Source organism: Vulpes vulpes, chromosome 9, assembly GCF_048418805.1.
Source record: "Vulpes vulpes isolate BD-2025 chromosome 9, VulVul3, whole genome shotgun sequence".
Classification (NCBI taxonomy): Eukaryota; Metazoa; Chordata; class Mammalia; order Carnivora; family Canidae; genus Vulpes; species Vulpes vulpes.
The window spans coordinates 97,215,032-97,234,713 of NC_132788.1; the positions used below are offsets into that span (position 1 = coordinate 97,215,032).

Sequence of the window (19,682 nt, forward strand, 5' to 3'; positions counted from 1 at the left end):
CTTGATCTCAGGGTCTTGGATTTAAGCCCCACATTGGGTGTGGGGCCTACTTAAAAAAAAAAAAAAAAAGTTTATTTAATATGTTTAAAATCTGTCAAAATAACCTCAGCCCTGACCCTGTTTTTGGTTTGCAGTGGGTGGGGCTTGGGGGTGAGAGCTGAAGAAGAGAAGGACGTGGTCAGAAAAAAAAAAGTCATTTTAATTTTTATTAAATATACTCTCTTGGCACAAATCTTTAAAATATATAAACATTATATATAAACAAAGTGTCTTCATGGCATCAAAATGTAACTCCAAATCAGGGTGGACACCAGTGGGAGCGGTGTGGCCGCAGCGGGCACAAGCCCAGCTGTGTGCGGGGCTGGGGGTGGGAGGAGCCCCGAGGCCCACCCGGCTGACAGCCACCGTGGGGGGGGGGCACACGGGGGCCGGCAGGACCTGGGGCCCTCCCCTTGGTGACCCAGCCTGTGGCTCAGAGGGGGTGTCGCCCAACCATTCATCTGGTTTCACTTGCCTGGGGTGGGCCCCCAGGTCGCCACACCGTCTCTCTGTGAGGGGTCCCTGCCTCTCCTGCCTCTTCTGGGCAAGGCAGGGAGAGGAGGTGGGAAGCCCACCCAACAGAACAGCCGTGGGACCCAGGGGATGAGACTCAGGCTGGCAGGTGGACACATGCAAGGAAGGACAGAGAGAAGGGTCTACACACCTGCAGGTCCAGGTCAAGAACACAAACGAGACAGAACACAAGGGAGAGATGAAAGTCACAACTGGAAATGTGCGTGGTGCAAACACGCCCTCCGACTGTTTCACACACCTGGCTGCAGAGCTATCTGGTCACCCTCTGGTTACTCCACCTGGGAACCGGATTGCGCCGGTCAGGGTTTATGGTGACTAGACCCAGCACCAGCCGGATTGAAAAGCAAAACCAAAAAAAATCAAGAAACTCCAAATATCATTCGGAAATGGGTGTTTCTGCGTCCCTGTGACACCTGGCAGACCCCAGGCACCCCCCCACCCGGGCTTCCTACCCTCAGGCCACACGCTGTTCAGGGGCTCCTACGTGGGGAAGACAAAGGCTGCCAGTTGCCTCCATGCATTCTGTTCACAGAAATCAGATAACCCCATGCACCCGAAACCGCCCCATGTCCTGGCCAAGCGCCCACTCAGGTGGGGAGCCAGGGACATGCCAGACGCCACAGGTCCCCCCCCCCCCCCCAGGAGCCGCTGTGCCCAGGGTCCGAGGGTTGGGGCCTGAGGCCTCACCTCTGTTGGTGTGGCCCGGGGGACAGGGGTAGAAGCTTCCTGGCCCAGAGGAGGTGACTTGAGTCCCCAATTTTCAGCAGATGCCTCCAGATTAGGACTCAGACACAAACCCATGGCAATTGCTCAAACCCTGCTGCCTGGAGGAGGTGCGACCCTCCTGGGAACATTACAAACCAGGTGAGCAGGCAACAGAGGGGAGAACCCACTCCTAGGGCCCTACTTTGGCCACAGAGTCCAGGATCCAAATAATACTCTTGGGAGAAGGCTGTTCCCGAGCAGGAGGCTCTGGTGACAGAGGAGTCATGTCACCTGGGAAGTAATGGCAAAGGCAGGACAGGTTGGGGGGAGGATGGGGAGGGGGACTAAAGGCTGTATGTATCACCCCAGCTGAGCTGGCTGGGCTCGGAGGCCAGGCATCTGTGTACACTCTGGGGCTCCCTCCCATCTGTGAGCACAGGGGCAGACAGAGAGTCTGGCTCTGTGCCCCGTGGCATGCGGTCACTAGAATCAGGAGCATGTCCCAGGTCACAGAGCGCCGAGAGGTGGCACTGGTCACTCCCAGCTCAGGGCATTGAGGACAATGCCTCCAGAAGACAGGGCCAGCCCTGGGGAGGAGGGATGGGGAGAGCATGAGAGCCCCTGCCCATCAGTCCCAACATTGCACTTCCAGGGTTGCTGGCTTTGGGGACCGAGGCCAGGCCCCCCAGCTTGTTCTACAAGGTGCTCCGACGTGGCTCCCAGGGTGGAACCAAGCGCACCCTCGCTCCACAGGCTCAGAGACAAAAGGGGTCAGTGGTCCGCCGCACGCTGAAGCTCGGCTCTCTGTCTCGAGAGCAGCTGGCCTGCAGGATCCCTAGCTCTGCAGGTGCCGCAGCAGGATCTGCATGAGGTCAAAGGTGGTGAAGCTGATGCCCACGGCGATGGGGCCCTTGAGCCAGTTCATGCTCAGACCCTTGTAGAGGCCACGCACGGCACCCTCCTCTCGCACGATGGCACGCAGCGTGTGCATGATGGAGGCGTGCGGGTGACCCGTGACCCCGGCTGTCTGCATGCGCCGCCGCACCACGTCCAGCGGGTACGAGGCTGACTGCCCGATGAGGCCGGCACATGCCCCAAATATCATGCGCTCAAAGGGGTAGGGCTGTGGGCGGCCGCTGTACTCTGTGGGCGAGGGACAGAGGGACCGTGTAAGGGTGTTGCCAGGGGGCACACACCCAGCTGTCACTGCACCCCATGCCTGGCACTCACACAGGCTCATGCTCCGTCACTGCGGTGGCGCAGGACCCCCTGGCTCCCCTGGGCCTTCCCGCCCCGGCCTCCTCACCTCCTGGCCACTCCTTTTAAATCAAATTTGAAAAGTTTTGAAAAAGGCAGAAATGTGCCATCATTTAATCAAGTCCCACCAGGGAGAATGAGCTCACATCTAATCACTCTTGCTTTCCTGTCAAGCAAAGAAGGAAACCAATACAGTGTCTGCCACTCTCCACTCCACAGCCTGTTCTGTGGGCACCCTCTGCAGGGATGCAGGGGCTGGTGAGGTGAGCAGGTGCCAGGACAGGACATGAGTGGGATGGAGGAGGGGGCAGCAAACAGCGGGGTTCTTAAAAACGTGTGGTTGTAAATTTAACACTAGGAATTCAAACCAGTGAGACAGCGCGGTTCGCCCAGCACACTGGGCAGACTCGAAGGACTCCGCCAGCACCCACGTTGGGTAAGGGGACAGGGCTGGGGGGCAAGCAGAGCTGCTGGAAAGAGCAGCGGCCAGAGCAAATCCCAAAACCAGGGGCTCACACTCAACACGCTGTGCGGTGCTCGCAGGTGTCTCCTGATCACTAAAAACTTGGAAGCACCCAACGGCCCCCAGCAGGGCAGGCCCACCTCACTGCTGAAAGGATGATGGGACAGAGGCTCAGATATGGCAGGGTGGACTCAGGGGCGCCTGGGGCTCAGAGGCGCTAATCGGAAGTGCAGGAGGTAGCTCCACCGTGGCTATTGCTTCTAACCAGGAAACAGGACCACGTATTGTTCCTGGTATGTGTACACGTACACACACACACACACACACACACACACACACACACGTAGAAATATTTCCAACTGCCTGGGGGATGCAGTTCTTATAAGGAGCCCTCAGGAGTGAGGGGGCTGAGGGCGGGGAACAAGGGAACCTCAGTTTCACCTGGTACATTTGCTTTCTTTCACAAATATCGTCTTGGAACACTGTTGACACCTGTTCGGCCCAGGGTAGCAGGTTCAGGCGTGGTATACTGGCCTCTGCACTTTTCAGAACTTTTGGAATTTCTCAAAATTACAACACCAGAAGGCACTTCCCCTTACATCTAGGTTTTACCCGATGCTTTGGGCCCCAGCGGTGGCCAGCGCTTTTGGTGGCACTTCACAAAACTGGTCTGACAACTTGGCAGGAAAGGCTGAGAGCCTAGCTGCCTCTATGGTGGCCTGTGCCTGTCTTGTTCTGATTCGGACCTCGGCCGGGAGCCCGTCCCTCCCAGGGCAGGGGCCTCAGTGTCCAGCCTCTGAGTCTGTGTGAGCCCAGGGAGGTGCAGCATGTGCTCCCCCTCACCCCCGGCTTCTTACCTCTGTGCAGGCTCTTGAGCGTCTCATAGGTGAAGAAGCTGAGCCCCGCGTAGGGAATGACCCCCAGCACAGTAGGCGTGAACCCATGGTAGAGGGTCTTCAGGCCCTCTTCTCGGGAGATGCGGATGAAAACGTGAAAGATGTTGCTGTACCTGCAGGACAGAGGGACAGAGTGGGTTATGGGCATGAAGAGGGGCTGCTGGCCTCGACTAATGTCAGCAACCCCGGAGTGGGGTGGGCCAGGATCTGGATGCCATGCTTGCTTTCTTTAAGGAACACAACCACCTTGCAATGCTTCGGTGCTGGAGGGGGAAATGCGTGCTTCAGGCCATATCCCACCTTCACTGCCCTAATCACTGCTGGGAGTAGCCCTTGTCTTGTAACTTATCTGTGCTAATTCAAAATGAAGACTTTTGGGGGCCACCCGGGGGGCTGCAGTCAGTTAAGCATCTGACTCTTGTTTCAGCTCTGGTCAAGATCTCAGGGTCGAGGGATCCAGCCCCACATTGGGCTCCATGCTTGGCACAGAGTCTGCTTGAGATTCTCTCTCCCTCTCTCTCTGTACTCCCCTGCCCCCACTCACTCTCTCCCTCTCTTTCAAAATAGATGAATAAATCTTTTTTTTAAAAAAAGAAGACTTTTGGTTTGCTATAAGTAGAGGCTGACTCCTAGGGTAAGAGAAACAATTGCTGCCTTTCTGGAGCAGCTGCAGAACGGCATGCCCGGCCTGGGTACTCACATTTCCTTTGGGGTCACGGCCATCCTCGCTCTGACTAGGTCCAGGGGGTAGGTCAGAGAAGCAGCTGTCGTCCCAGCCAGTGCGCCTGCAAGGAGGCGGGGCCAGGGGGGCAGGGCTCTGAAAGAGAAGGAGGAGAGAAAGTGAGACCCCCCCAAGCTGGAGGTGCCCACAGGTCTCGGCCAGCAGGGAGAACCCAGGAACAGGCAGGGGCTGGCTTCCCCGGGGCCAAGCGACTGAGTCTCTTGGGTGGAGGTCATTCTGAGGTTCCCACGGTTGCCCTTCCTTCCCATCTGCTTGTGTGGACTCATGAAGTGTTCCTTCCCTTCAGACACGGGGCACAGTTGGGATCATAGGCCTTGCTGAGACTCGGGATCTCAGGGAAGACAGGGCAAACGACAGGGCTGCTGCCATGGTGGTCGTGCGGAAGGCAGGAGGGCAGGACGATGGGACAGAGCCGAGAGGGTTTTGGGGGGCAGTTGGGGGGCGGGCACTCACTCCCCGCGGAAGCCATAGTAGCGGCCCAGGATGCGCTTGTACTCCTCATGGGCGCTGAACTGGATGGCGGCGTAGGGCACCACGCGCACCATAGTGGCCGAGTTCCCGCGCCACAGGCTGAAGAAGCCCTCGTTGAGGTAGGTGAAGTAGAGGAGCCGGAAGGCCTCCTGCGGGAGACGGGCATGGTTAGCACCTTGCCTGCCCTGCTCCACCCCCACCCCCCCAGCTCAATACCTCTTTTGTCCAGCACTGTGACTGGGGGCTGCGTTATCCACCCCACCCTGCCTTATCCCCCCACATTCTCTGGGTCCTGCATAGGGACCCCTCTGTTTCTGCTCCCCTGACCTTAGGAGTAGGAATAGTAAAGCGAGCCAGGGAAAACCAGGTTTGCAGGTGAGAGCCCCACACAGAAGATGTTTGGTTTGTCTGGTAGTCTAGATTTTAATTATATTCTTTCTCTTTTCCCAAGAAGGTAATGCCTGCTCTCCATTTAAAAATGAATCAGATATGGGGTACCTGGGTGGCTCGGTTGGTTTAGCGTCTGCCTTGGGCTCAGGTCATGATCTCGGGGTCCTGGGATGGAGTCCCACGTCAGGCTCCCTGCTCAGTGGGGAGTCTGCTTCTCCCTCTCCCTCTGCCCTCCCCATCCTCTTGTGCATTCTCTCTCTCAAATAAATTAATAAAATATTTTTAAAAATGAATCAAATGTGAATCATAGGTTTAGAACTTTAAGTCCTCTTCCCACTGCCCCAAGCATGAGGGTCTCCTGTTAGCTGCCAGAGTGGGCTACATCCAGGCAGAGTTTGGGGTGCCAGGACAGGCAGCCCCTGCCCGAAGGCCTGGTGGGGGAGGCCCCGGTCACCTGGCAGCCTGGAAACTGGCTTGTGGGAGAACCAAAGGGAAAAAACACTCTGAAAAGCATCTCCCTCCACCCCTGGGCCATGTGCCACGGCCACCTCCCGCCAGCCCAGCAGGGCAGACGGTGAAGGCCCCAGAGCCAGGAGTTGGTGACCTAGTGACTCACCTTGGCGGAAAATCTTTTTGAAGACACTGGAAAACAAAAACAAAAACAAAAACAAAAACAACACAACAGAGACCATTAGGAATAAAGGACGACCTCAGCCTGTGGGACCCCCAATATGGGGGTCAGGTCTGAGCACTGGGAGTGAGAACAGCCAGTGAGGACGCTCTCCCACCAGGGGCTGATGTGCTGGGTCATCCCAGGCAGGGTGGCCTTCCTCCAGGGAACCTCCTCACCTGCTGCGTTTGCCCCCACCCCGGGCCCCAGCCCTACCTGTGTGTCAGCTTATCCCCAGGAAGGGGAGCTGAGCTGCCACCTTGTTCCCCAGGAAAGCAAGGATCTTTGCAGAGGCCTGGGGAACTCAGCACCCTTCAACCCAACTGGACTCCAATTCAACCAAACTCCTTTGTGGGGAGCCTCCTAGCCACTAGTTGTGCAGAGCAACCAAGGGGCCTGGCCCTCTCAGAACAAGGCCTGGGCATGTTCTCTGCCTAGAGGTGCCAGTGTGGCACCCCTGAGTACCCTCTCCCACCCCTGGTGGCTGCCACCTTGCTCCCCGATGTGACAGTGCACTCTGCTGATGAGGGCCTGAGCCACTGTGGTCACGAGGAGTGGTGGTCTTATAACCTCCCTCTCCTCATGTCTCCAGTGTCTGCTGTGTTGCCAGGACACCCCCGCACTCCTATCCGTGCGGCCGTGTGTACACACCTATACCTTCAGAACTAAACCCAGCTCCCTGCAGGGCACTACACTGCATTCACCCCAGGTAACAACGCTACCGACGCACAGGGAGGTGCATGCTCAGCTGCACGCCCTTTCCCATGCCAGCTCACTTCTTCGGGACGTTGATATTAATGTCCTGTTTTATGGATGAGGAAACTGAGGCATAGAGAGGCTAAGAGACCAGCTCATGCAAGCGGGACAGCCTGGCTTGAATCTGCAGCCCCTTCCTACCAAACAGTTGACGGGCAGGGGTCCCAGCCTGTGACTGTGCTATTTCAGGCACTGGTCACTGTCTCTGGGACAGAAAGGCCTCATCTTCAGGGGACTGACTCTGTGGCTGCTTAACCCAAGGATGGAGGGTAATGGTCTTTTTTTTTTTTTTGGTAATGGTCTTTTGAATCGGGCCTCCCCAAAAGATATGTCCATTTCCTCAAGTCCTGACAAGTGAATGTGACTTTATTTGGAAAAACAGTCTTTCAGATGTAATTAAATTAAGGTCATCCTGGGGTGGAGTGGGCTCTAAATCCAATAACAAGTGTCCTTGTGAAAGGAGAGGACACAGATGCAGAGGGGAAAGCAGAGTCTGGGGTGTTGCGACCACAAGGCAAGGATGCTTGGAGCCCGGGGAGATGGGCGAGGCAAGGAGGGCTCCTCCCCTGGAGTCTGCAAAAGGGACCAACCTGGATGGTACCTTGATTTCAGACTTCTGGCCTCTGGAATGTAAGCTCCTTGGTTTGTGCTTCTTTGTGATGGTTGCTCTAGGAGGCTAACAGTTTTTAAGTGGATTTTAAAGAGGCATTTTTAGGGGTATCTGGGGGGCTCAGTTGGTTAAGCATCTGCCTGTGGATCAGGCCATGATTCCAGAGTCCTGGGATCAAGTCCCACATTGGGCTCCCTGCTCAGTACGGAGTCTTCTTCTCCCTCTACCTCTGTTCCTCCCCACGTTTGTGCTCTCTCTCTTTGTTCACTCTCTCTCTCAAATAAATAAAATCTTAAAAAAAAAAATATCTTTAAAACCAATCTGCAGTGCAGTTCGTGGGGCTGTGGAGGAGGGTGACTGTCTGGATGCATCTCTATCATACAGGACAGACGGACAGAATGCATTTACCTTGGAAGATGATTTTGGTTCGGTCCAGGGGAGCTACCGCTGTTTTGGCAAGAGCACCAGCCAGGGCCCCAGACAGGAGGGAGCTGAGAACTTGCCTGTGATCACTCTGCAAGAAAACACATGAATACAGTCTGCCGTAAGAGAGAGGTCAGCTCTGCTAGGGACCTCACCCAGGAGCAGCATCTCCCTTCTGTCCCTGGTCGAAGGCTGTAAAAGGCACAGCTGTCCAAGTGTCATAGCCTTGGTGGGTCTTGGGCACAGTGGGACACAGGGCAGGCTGTCATGAGTCCACCAGCCACACAGCCTGGGCAGGACATGGTGAAAACCTTCCAGGTGACAGAGAACATCCACATGAGAGGTGACCCACTGACTGGGCTGTCCCATGAGTTTCCAACTTCTCAGAGACAGCCTACAATAAATAGGACTGATCCCAAACAGAAGAGTCACACACCCCACCCTAGCCTGGCCAAGTGCAGATTCTGGCTGTATCCACCACCTGTGTGTGCTGGACCCCTACACTGCAGTGGTCAGAACAAAGGCACCAGGGCCCTTGTGGTCTGGGGATCAGATAGTGGTGTTGGGCAAGCAGACCCTGACTATGTCAGTGTGACCCCTTTCCACAACTTCCCAACAGGATGGCAGTAGCCAACATCTGTGGTTCTTTATCCAGCCAAGGGTGACAGTGGCAGCCTGCAGCAGGAGGCCAGTCTCAGAGCCAGCACTTTCCCCAGTCTTCTCAAGGCTCCCTGTGAGGAGTCACAAGAAGTCACCTGCTCATCAGTTTGGAGTCTCCATTCCCCCAGCTGACTCGGCCACAGAACTCTCGCCAAGCAGTCACGGGGAGCACTGGGGACTGGAGGCACTCCCATCTTTCCTGGCTCCGCAGTGAGGAAGGGTGGTGAAGGGCAGGTCACTCAGTGATCCCAGGAATCCCTGGAGTCCTATAGGAACTAGGTGCCTTAAGGGGCCTTAGGACACACGTGTGTGGGGGTGGGGATGCATACAATGCCCCACTCTGCCAGGTACTGCAAGTCCACGGGGAGAGCCAGACATGAACTAAAGCTTTAGACAAATATGGAGGGGTGCCTGGGTGGCTCAGTTGGTTAAGCATCCAACTCTTAATTTCAGCTCAGGTCATAATCTCGGGGTGCCGATATCGAGCCCTGTGTCAGGCTCCAAGTTCAGGGCAGTCTGCTTGTCTCTCTTCCTCTGATCCTCCTCTTGCTCGAGCTCTCTATCTTTCAAATAAATAAAAATATGTAGAGTCACCAATCCAGGGTGGCTGTAAGGAGGGGGCTTAGGGTTCTGGGAGAGTGTGGTTAGGGGGTGAGTGGCTGAGGTTGAAGGATGAGGTGCAGCTAACCAGGATATGTGTGTGTGTGTGTGTGTGTGTGTGTGTGTGTGTGAGAGAGAGAGAGAGAGAGAGAGAGAGAGATCGTATTAGAGGGGGAGGAATGAAAGACTCAGGGGCCCTGGTGAGAAGCAGGGGGTCCCAGGGGACCACAAGAAAGGCAGGGTGGTTGACACAGGGAAAGGGAAGGGGCACAGGGAGGAGAGAAGAGACGAAAGAAGCGTGGGGGCTGGGCTCCATGGAGCCTGGGGGCCCAGTGAGCAGGCTGGTGTTTACCCAAAGAGACATAGAGATGCACAGAAGGCAGGCATGCCATTTTAACTGTAACCAGAGAAGAGGCAGTGCCTGCAGAAGCTCAGGGTGGAGAGATGGGGGCGAGAACCAGGGGAGGGGTAAGGGGCATTCAGGAGTACAATTGGCAGCCTGGGTCTGAGTGGGCATGGTGGAGTCCAGGGCCACCCAGGTTTGCTCAGGTCAGCAGGTAGATGAGGGGTGCAGGGCTGGATTCTGAGTCTGTCCGCACAACCTGGCCTGAATCTGGGCTCTGTCCTGATTGCCTGCAATGACCAATGGCCTCTCTGATCCCACTTTCCTCGCCTCTGATACACTGACTTGCTGTCTCCCAGCTGGGTCTGGGTGCTCCCCAGGGCCATGATGTCCTGCGATCAGGCCCTGTCCCTGGAGGGCCTTGGCTCCTTTCCCTTAACAGTCCCAGTACCTCCTCCAGTAGCCCAACCCTCCCCTCCCTGGAGAAACAATTTCCCACAGCAGTGTTTCCCCTTCTATGTTTCGGAGGTGGAGCTTCACCGTGGGGTTCCATCTTCTCCTTGCTTCACAGAAGCCTGTCACTGGGGGACCCCCTGCTTTATCTGGATCATACAGCAAGGCTCTGGAGGTCTGGCTCCATGCTCTCTGTGAGGTGTAGACGTCAGATGCCAGAAGGTTCAGTGGTGTTTCTGGCACCAGCTCCAAGGCCCAACTGGCTTCCAATCTCCCCTGCGAATCCATGTGATGAGTATTCACCTAGTGGGCCACTGTGAGCAGAGGGAGGTACTTCATGGACAGTCCATGTGCCCTGCTGGTACCAGAGGCAGAGCCGATGTGTCCCTTCCATGGCCTTTACTAGGCAGCTCCCTGGGTAGCCTATGATCACAAAGTTACGTCGGCACGTCCGGCACTTGCATCCCTAAACCCTAACTCAGGATGTGGCGCTCAAGGGATGTGCCGCGAGCCCAGCTCCTGTGCTTGGTGATGAGGCTGCCACTGCCTTTGGCCAAAGCTCCCAGTGACTCTTAAGTGACCAAGGCCAGTTGCTCTTTGAAGAGCTCAGCTCAGGCGTCATGGAACTGCCAGTTTCCATACCTGTCATATGGGGAGAGGCTGCAAATGAAGAACGAGCCAGACAGCTCAGTAGAGAGAAAGCAGGCCATCCATAGACAGGAGCCACATGGGCTGTGAACCCCACAAGAAGATGCTCTCAGTTCCTTTAACAAAGAAAGGGGACTTGACAAAGTAAGTTCCCCACATGAGGCTGGCCAAGTGAGCCAAGACTTATGGTGGTGCTGGCCAGCACGGAGGAAAACTAGCACTGTGTGCGTCCCAGAGCATAACAGCTGCCAGGCCTTTTGCTGGGCACCTCCGCCTGGTGGGATTCAGTCAGCCAGCCACATCACCCTCCTGCCCTGCTGGCAAGTTCACTATGCCCTGAGGGATAGATTTGTCCGCCCTGGGGTTTGGCCTTGCTCCCCTGCATGCTGACCCTACAAACCGGTCCTCCTACCCACCTGGGGCTTCCCAGGGTAACCTAGAATTTGAGGAAAGGTTGATGCCGCTTCAGCCTTTGACCCTGTGGACTTTGAGAATGGCCCATGGGCACTAGAACTGGGTTTCTGTGTGGGGCTGGGTCAGTCTGTGATCCAGGTTCAGCCAGAAGAACTCTACTGGCTTCTTTGGTGAGTAAGGACAGGGTTGATCCCATTTCTTTAAAAGGGACTATACCTTTTCGTCAAGCGAAGGGTGGAATCAGAGATGAACTTCAGAGAAGAAATTGGAAGCTGACAGCACACCCTGCGTGCGAGCGCCCTCCCCCACAGCTAGCCCTGCCTGTGACTAATTCTCTCGTGCTCACAAATCCCAGCAAGGAAAGGAGTTCAAGGACACCTTTTGACATCCTAGCCAAATCTGGGTGAGGTTCTGGCTTCTAACCAAGTGGCTGGGCAGGGTGGATCCATGTCACAAACGGGACGTTAAATGGAATAGAACGTGCCCCCACCCCAACCTCTGCCCATGGTGCGTGCGTGTGTGTGTGGTGTGGGGTGGTGATTTGCCATGGGGTACAGCAACACAGAAGGGGGAACCTCAGGAAAATGCCCATTGGGGAGGCAGGGTACTTGCCTTGGAATTGACGGGTGAGGGCAGGATGGCCTCGGCATCCTCACGCACGCGCGCCGTACTCTCCTTCACACCATTACCCATACCAGGCCAGCTCTGGGCGGCAGGAGACTTGGTCCTAGGAGGGGGAGGCACGGTGAGACCTGGTGAGAGGAGGGCCTCCCCCACCCTGCCTCCGGCCTGTGACTCATCCATGAGTCACCTGAAGCCAGAACTGCCCTAGCAGGGTGCTCTTCCCAGCCTGGCTTCTGTCTCCGTGCAGGGAAAGGACGTGGGCACCTGCATCTGAATGCCAGTCCCCAGCACAGATCGCTTAATCATTGACAAAAGCCCTTCTCATTGGCTCTTTGATTTGATCATCACAAACAGGACTCTGAGTTGTCTTTTTTTTTTTTTTCTTTTGTCTTTTTATTTTTTTAAAACCTAGTATCACCCTGGCAGACGGGCTCAGAGAAGTTAAGCCACCCCTGCAAGGTCACATAGTAGGAGGCAGAGGTGTGGTCAGCTGTGGGCTGTGGAGGCCTGAGGCCCCCACCTGCCTGGACCCATGTACCCAATGGGCTTTTGTCAGCTTGGACTTGAGATCTATCTACAGAAACAGAAAATTAACCTTTTCCCTACTGCAAGTTTGTCTGACCTTTCTGGCCAAGATTACAGTAAAGGGCCCTAATACTTGAGGATTAAGTATTCTTTAGGATTGAGGATTGAATCCCCGAGGATTCCTCCCTGAAAACCTACACTTAACCTCTAGGTAGAAGTACATGCAAAGCTCAGTAAACCTCAGCAAACCACAGTGAGGGAAATAGAAAAAGGGATGAAGGACTAGTGTCACCAAGATGCCAACTGTGCACTGGTGCTGCTGGGGCGTCGCAGTTCCTGTGCTTTAAAATTATCCAATAAATCAATGTCCTTTCCCATGAGTAGGCTGTGAAGTCCCTCCCGCCCTCCAGGTCCTCCCAGATACCTCATTCTGCGGGGACAGAATGTCCCAGAAGGCACAAACAAGATTCCCCTCCACTTGTCTTCTGTTGCTGTTTCCTACCTAAATTGTGCCCTGGCTCCAGGAAGAATGACTGCTTCTAAGATGGGGCAGGAAACATAAACAAGCCGAGAGCACCCTGAGGTGCCAATCAAACCAATGGGAGTGTGACAATGGGAGAGGGAGGTAAATCAAAGAGCTCCCATGGGCCAAAGCTGGAACACTCTGAGCAACAAGTATGAGATTATAACCTAAGGTATAAAATAACTATCCACAAGTCTACAGTTAGAAATAAAATGATTAGAGGACACCTGGTGGCTCAGCGGTTGAGCAGCTGCCTGCAGCTCAGGGTGTGATCCCGGGATCGGGATCGAGTACCGCATCGGGCTCCCTGCATGGAGCCTGCTTCTCCCTCTGCCTATGTCTCTCTCTCTCTCCCTCTATGTCTCCCATGAATTAAAAAAAGAAAGAAAGAAAGAATGAAAGAAAGAAAATGATTAGGAACACCTGGCTGGCTCAGTCGGTGGCAAGTGTGACTCTTGATCTCAGGGTTGCAGGTTTGATCCCCATGCTGGGTGTGGAGATTACTTAAAAATAAAGTCTTAAAAAAATGAAGAAATGATTTGAATACATAAATAAATGGGAAGAGACAATCTCCCAGAAGACTTCCAGATACTTTATGTAGCTGCTTTGCTTTTGAGGAAGGAGTATGTGTGATTCCCTTCCCTTGGGTATGGGTTGCACATGGTAACTTCCTTCCAAGGAGTCCAGCACAAAAAGGGGAAAGGTAACTTCACAGTGGAGACACTTGACAGATGCCACCTCAGCCAGATGATCAAGGTCAATATCACATGAAGAATCACTCTGATGGCATGTGCTGTGGTTACAATGTGATGAGCACTTCACCTCTGTGGTTCTCATTAAACTCATCCCCCCAGGCCAACCATGAAAAAACACCAAACAAATCCCAGTTAGGGGGCATCTTATAAAATACCTGACCAGTCCTCCTCAAAGCTGTCAAGGTCATTGAAAACAAGAAAGTCCAAGAAACTGTCTCAGCCCAGAAGAGCCTAAGGAGATGTGACAATTAGACATCAGGTGAGATTTGGAGACAAGAGAAGGATATTAGGTAAAATTGAGGAAATCTGAATAAACTATAGCCTTTCATTAATAGTAATCAGTATTTGCTCATTAGTTGTGATAAATGTACCAAAGTAATAAGATGTCACTAATAGGGGAAATTAGGTGTGTGGGGTGTAGGGGAACTGTTACCTTTGCCAATTTAAAAAATTTTTTTTTACCTTTGCCAATTTTTATATAAATCCAAAACTGTTCATAAACCAACAATGAGAAATTAGCATCTGGGGAACTTTTCAAGCTAGCTGCTGGGCTATCAGCTGGTGGGGATGGAGGGAGGGCACAGAGACCGTATCACCCCCACCCCCAGTGAGTACAACTATGGCTCAGCACATCCTCTATGCTATGGATCCCAGGGGATGGCTCCAACATCTGGGCATGCAGATGATGGCACAGCTTTCTTAGGGTTGTGTCAGGGGCATGGGCACCTTCAATGTGGACACATTCTGTGAAAATGCCTTCCTGGGAAAGGATCCAGACCTTTGGTCCCAGCCTCATGTGGCTCTGATCTATGGCCTCACCCTCCCTCCAACCCCTGCTCCAAGTTCCCCAGGAGGCAACAGCTGGTACAGGCTCAAGGCAGGCAGGAGGTGCTCTGCAAAGACTCTGCAGGCTCAGACCTTTCTTCCCTCAGTAGTCTGGCTCCAGGAGCTGCTGCAGGAACTCAGCGTAGACCATTAAGGGGTCTTGGTGTGGTGGATGAAGACAGAAAAAAAGTCACCAAACAGAGCCATGTAGACCTATAAGACCATGTGACTGCTGGTGACAGAGTAACCAAAACAAGTCATGGGGAGCATGCTGGCAGAGGGCTGAGACATCTCCACTATGAACTTGTGACTGGATTCCAATGTGACTGGAAAAGGGGTCTTTGCAGATGTAATTGAGGTAGGGATCTCAACATGAGAGCATCCCAGATCATCCCTCCATCCAACATGATCTGATAAGACAGAAAAGGAGACACAGGGGCACCTGGGTGGCTCAGTGGTTGAGCATCTGCCTTTGGCTCAGGTCATGATCCCAGGGTCCTGAGATTAAGTCCCGGATCAGGCTCCCTGCAGGGAGCCTGCTTCTCCCTCTGCCTGTGCCTCTCCCTCTCTCTGCATCTCTCATGAATACATAAATAAAATCTTAAAAAAAAAAAAAAGAAAGAAAGAAAGAAAAGGAGACACAGACAGGAAGGCCATGTGGCTAGAGGCAGAGACTAGGGTGATGTGGTCATATGCCAGGGGGCACCTGGAGTCCCTAGAAGCTGGTAGAGACAAGATCCTGCCCTGGAGCCTTCAGAGATTGCACAGCCACACACACCTTAGTTTTGAACTTTTAACTTCCAAATTATGAGAATAAAATTGTGTTGTCTCAAGCCACCAGTCTATGGTGACTTGTTATGGTAGCCACAGGACACTAAGACTGTGAGCCCTTTTATTATTTTTTATTTTTTTATTTTTTAAAGATTTTATTTATTTATTCATGAGAGACACAGAGAGAAAGGGAGAGAGAGAAAGAGAGAGAGAATGAGAGTGAGAGAGAGGCAGAGACACAGGCAGAGGGGGAAGCAGGCTCCATGAAGGAAGCCTGATGTGGGACTCGATCCTGGGACCCCAGGATTATGCCCTGGGCCAAAGGCATGCACCAAACCACTGAGCCACCCAGATGTCCCTGTGAGCCCTTTAAAAGGAAGAGAATGGGGGCACCCCCGGGTCCACCCAACCCAGGAGACTGGGCAGTCTCAGGCTGCCAGAGGCTTACCAGGATTCAGTGCCTCCTGGCAGCTTCCCAAAGATCACAGGTTGGAGAGGAGATCCTTGCCCTGGGGGAGTAAGGGGAAAGATCTCAAAAATTTGTCCCTCAGGCCAAAGGCTAATTTCTCTAAGAAATAAAGAGCCTTTTGCTCTTTCAAATTAGTAAACAAGCGTAGCCTGGGTGCCTCAGCAGTTTAGAGCCTGCCTTTGGCCCAGGGTGTGATCCTAGAGACAGGGGATCAAGTCCCACATCAGGCTCCCTGCATGGAACCTGCTTCTCCCTCTGCCTTTGTCTGTGCCTCTTTCTCTGTGTGTCTCTCATGAATAAATAAAATCTTAAAAAAAAAAAATCAAATCAGTAAACAAAACAAAACAAAAAAACAACCCAAGACAAACAAACAAACAAACAAATAAAGGCAAAGAAACGGCCAGGTCATCAGGAAACAAATAACTTTAAATATGAAAAAAAAGAGAAAGAATGATGCTCGACTGTGTTCCTAACAGAGAGAGGCAGGTCCAATGCTCAGTGAAGGGGGGCTGTGCGCAAGTACTATGACAGTGAGATGGGGGGGTGGGCAAAGAGGGAGGCTGGGGTGGCACCTGTCTGCAGGTGGTCTGGCAAACACCTTGGAATGTGTGCTCCCCCGATAGCATGAGGACTTGTGGGCCAGTAAGGCCACTGCCAGTTGCTGGTCCCAGCAAAGGCCGGGAAAGGAAGCTACTTAGAGATAGGGGGACAAGAGGGCAGGTGTGACTCACAGCCCCACGGGAGAAAGCCACTCGGCCTGTCCCTAATGAGCACACCCCATCTTGACTAAGTGATCAAAGACACCACCAATGACAGGGCCTATAGATAGCTCACCTCCCAGACATGACATCCCAGGAAGGACATGTTGTCATTTCATCAGGATTCCTACCAAAGACGCACAGTCTCAAGCTAATCATGAGGAAGCAGTGGACAGACAGGACACTGAGGGACACTGCAACAACTGCCCGAGTGGTTCTCAGCACAAGTGTGAAGGTTGTGAATGAGGAGGAAAAGCCCAAGGAACTGTCGCTGATCCGGGGAGACTAGGCAGATAGGATGCTTGAGCGCCACATGGAAGCCAAAACGAGAACACTAGGGGAAGCGCTGGGGAGGCCTGAGGCCTGGCTGGGGGTGAGCTCCACGTGGCAGCCGTGCATATTTACTGGCCCACATGACTGTATCCAGTATGGTTCTAACACTGGGGGCGGCTGGACGGAGCATCTGCTGGAACTCTTAGTATTTCTGCCACTTTTCTGTAAGCCTCAAGTTATTTCAAAACAAAAAGCTAAAGAAAAGAATGTCTATGAAAACCACGAGCTTCTGGATGTGCCAGAGGTTTCAGAAAAACACATTTCAGATGTCTGCAGCTGTGGAGGGTCCAGCAGGCTGATCTGGCTCCTCCTTGTCCAATGGGGGCTTCCAAGTCAGGGGCTTAGTGTTTTGGGCTGGGGAATGGCACTGGCAGCTACAGTGGGCCCGTGCAAGGGCTTGGGCCTCCTGGTTCACTTGACCAGCGCCCTCTTGGCAGGCAGAGCCTGAACCTGGTATCTCTTTGGAGCAGGGTGTTGGAGGTCAGCAGCTGTAGGGTCTCAGGCCGAGGCCTTCACCCAGGGCCCATCAGTGGCTCCACACATGGGCTGGGAATGGAATGAAGGCAGACACTAAACACCATGACACTACGGCAGTTTTATTAAATGCTTTTGCCCCTGCGTTCTTTAATCCAGCCAGCCTTCACTACCGACGTGGGTGTTGCTTTACCGATGGGAAGTCCCCTGCTGGAGACCACTATGGGGATAACCACTGCCACTACCCATTAGGGGTGTCATGGTCGATGTTTTAGCTCTCCGCTTTGCTGATGAGACACAGCAAAACCTGGTCAGACCAAGGGCAGAGGGAACTCCAACCTTGACTCAGGATTCCAAAGTCATGGCCATGGCCCCCAGACCAGCCTCAACACCATTTCATCCTGAATGCTTCTTCAAGAATGCCACGTGCCCCTTAAGACTTTGCTTAACCTGAAGGAACAGCAGAACCAGGGGTCTGGATGCACTCAAACACCCCCTGAAGCCAACCTGTAAGGCAGAACACGAACAAGCTGTTCATAGAATAGTCACCGAACTAAAGGGACAGCATGGGTTCCTGGGCTGCAATCCAAGGGGCCCAAGTCTCTGTCCCTAGGACGAGTCTGGAAGAGGCAACCAAGGGTTGGCAAAGCATTCCGCAGGGACAGCAGTAGAGTCTGCATCACCAATGTGTGGCCTTGGGTAAGTACTCCCTGCTGTGGGCTGGCACTGGGTAGAAGGAAGGTATGGGAGGAGGCTTCTGAGGGACCAAGGCCTGGTGCCTAGAGGCCTGAGAACTTCCAGTGTCGAACTTGGAAGATAGCCCTGGTCTGCTGGCTCCCACAAGCCTGGAAAAAGCCAGCAGAAATCATGTCTGGGAGTGGATACTCTGGGCCTTGCATGATTTGAAAAATCTAACATCTTGGACACAACCTAAGAGATAATGAGGCACATAGGCAGGCTGTGCATTTGCAACACATTTTGAAACACGGACACTTGAAAACATGGATAGAAGGTCTGATTGGAAGGACTCTGGCTGCCCTACCTTCCAGATGTGGGGCCTCACATGAAATGTTCCTCAGTGCCTCCGAGGCTCTGGTTTCCTGGCAGTAGAGGTGGATTAGGGACAGTGGACAGTGACACATGGTGGTATCTGATAAAACAGAAAAATAAGAAGCAGAGGCTTCTTGACACTTGAGACCCTCAAGTGTCATGGCCCCGCAGATTCAAGGAGGGAGACCATGAAGAAGGAGCCTGGCTGGAAGTGTCAGCCATGTAGGGGGCCTGGGCTGGCCTGGTTGGCGAGACTATTATTACTCCTGTTCTAATAAGACTGTTGACAGAACTCCAGGCTTTGTTCCATTGGGCCAGTTATTCCCCCAATCTCCTTTCTCTGCCTCAGAATCCCTGTCCCTTGTGCCCCCAGCCCATTTGTCTGCTGTGCTTTCTCACCACGATCCTGGGGTTTTGTGGTCTGGGGAGTACCTTACTGGTAAGGAGAGCTGAACACACAGACTTCATCCAGGTGAGACTGGCTTGGACCTCTTGGTTAAGGTGAGGTCGGCCTTAAGCAGGTCTGTCCCTCTGCTGAGTGACCCTTTTCCAGACTTCTTTGGAACCAGCACACTGTGAGGGAGTGAGGGGAGTTAAGCTCCCCTCCTGGAGGGGGAGAAGCGAAGTACAAGACTAGGAATTCTTACACAAGAACTGTGTTCTCTTCTCCCCCAGCTGATTTACTTCTTCAGTCATTTGTTCAGATCAGTATGACCTTGTGGATGAATCGCTTTATGCTCAGGGTTAAAACAAGATGCTCTGTTACTTATTTGCTGTTCTAATCTTCCAACACTGGCCGCAGGCTGAGATGTCTTCTACCCAATGGAGGTGGAAGGGCAGGCTTAATGGGGGAGTGGCAGGAAGGGTAGTGGGAGGACTGACGCCATGCAGGTGACAAAGGGTAGTTCAAAAGATCCCAGCAGCTGCAGCAGCTGGATAACGTGTGCTTCAGGGACAGATGTTAATATGTGCCTGTGGGCTCCAAGTCTGACTCAGTAGATGCAGAGTTGAGGCAGGTGGTGCAGGGCAGGGTGCTAACTCCTGTCTGAGGTCCAGCTTTTCTGTTCATCACCCTGGTCCTTGCTGCTTCCATGTCTTCCCTCCACCCCACTTGCTCACTGTGCTGCTCTGGCTTGTGTCACTGCCCAGCCCTCCAACAGGCACTCTGGGTTACCCGGTGGCTGGGCAGTGGGCATCGAAGGGAATTCATTCCTTTGCTCCCAGTAAGAGGAGCATAGACAAGTTGGAATGGTGCTGCTGGCCAGGGCCAGGGCTTGACCAGGTTGGGAGCCTGTGAGTGGGGGCTGAAGGTTCTAGAATCCTCTTGTCCTGCCACTTGGAGAGATGGATGGTCTTAGAAAGGGAGCCTTAAGGACATTCCTGCTCTGGTCCAATATTTACACCTCTCTGGGTGTCTGCTTAACTATGTCCCTGCTGAGTACACACTCTGGGGAGGGGGCACCGTGGTGGGCAGGGGAGATGGAGTGGGGGGCATGGGCAG

General features: G+C 53.5%; 1 protein-coding gene across 15 annotated transcripts in view; it reads right to left on the reverse strand.

The window, feature by feature from the left end:
* Positions 1-192: 192 nt before the first annotated feature.
* Positions 193-19,682, reverse strand: part of SLC25A42 (solute carrier family 25 member 42) — a 30,043-nt gene continuing 10,553 nt past the window's right edge. For 2 of the 15 annotated variants that reach the window (XM_072721150.1, XM_072721152.1), the window contains 10 exons: positions 18,174-18,281; positions 15,546-15,606; positions 13,657-13,732; positions 11,687-11,801; positions 7,942-8,047; positions 6,114-6,139; positions 5,090-5,256; positions 4,595-4,711; positions 3,856-4,007; positions 193-2,421 (listed from right to left, as the gene is read on the reverse strand). In XM_072721150.1, the coding sequence (XP_072577251.1) occupies positions 2,114-2,421; positions 3,856-4,007; positions 4,595-4,711; positions 5,090-5,256; positions 6,114-6,139; positions 7,942-8,047; positions 11,687-11,767 (957 nt within the window). In that variant the 5' untranslated portion in view covers positions 11,768-11,801; positions 13,657-13,732; positions 15,546-15,606; positions 18,174-18,281 and the 3' untranslated portion in view covers positions 193-2,113. Of the gene's footprint in view, positions 2,422-3,855; positions 4,008-4,594; positions 4,712-5,089; positions 5,257-6,113; positions 6,140-7,941; positions 8,048-11,686; positions 11,802-11,885; positions 12,006-13,656; positions 13,733-15,545; positions 15,607-18,173; positions 18,282-18,613; positions 18,755-19,682 lie in introns of those variants that run through there. The other 13 variants (XM_072721151.1, XM_072721153.1, XM_025989549.2 and 10 more) reach the window with 8 other exon arrangements.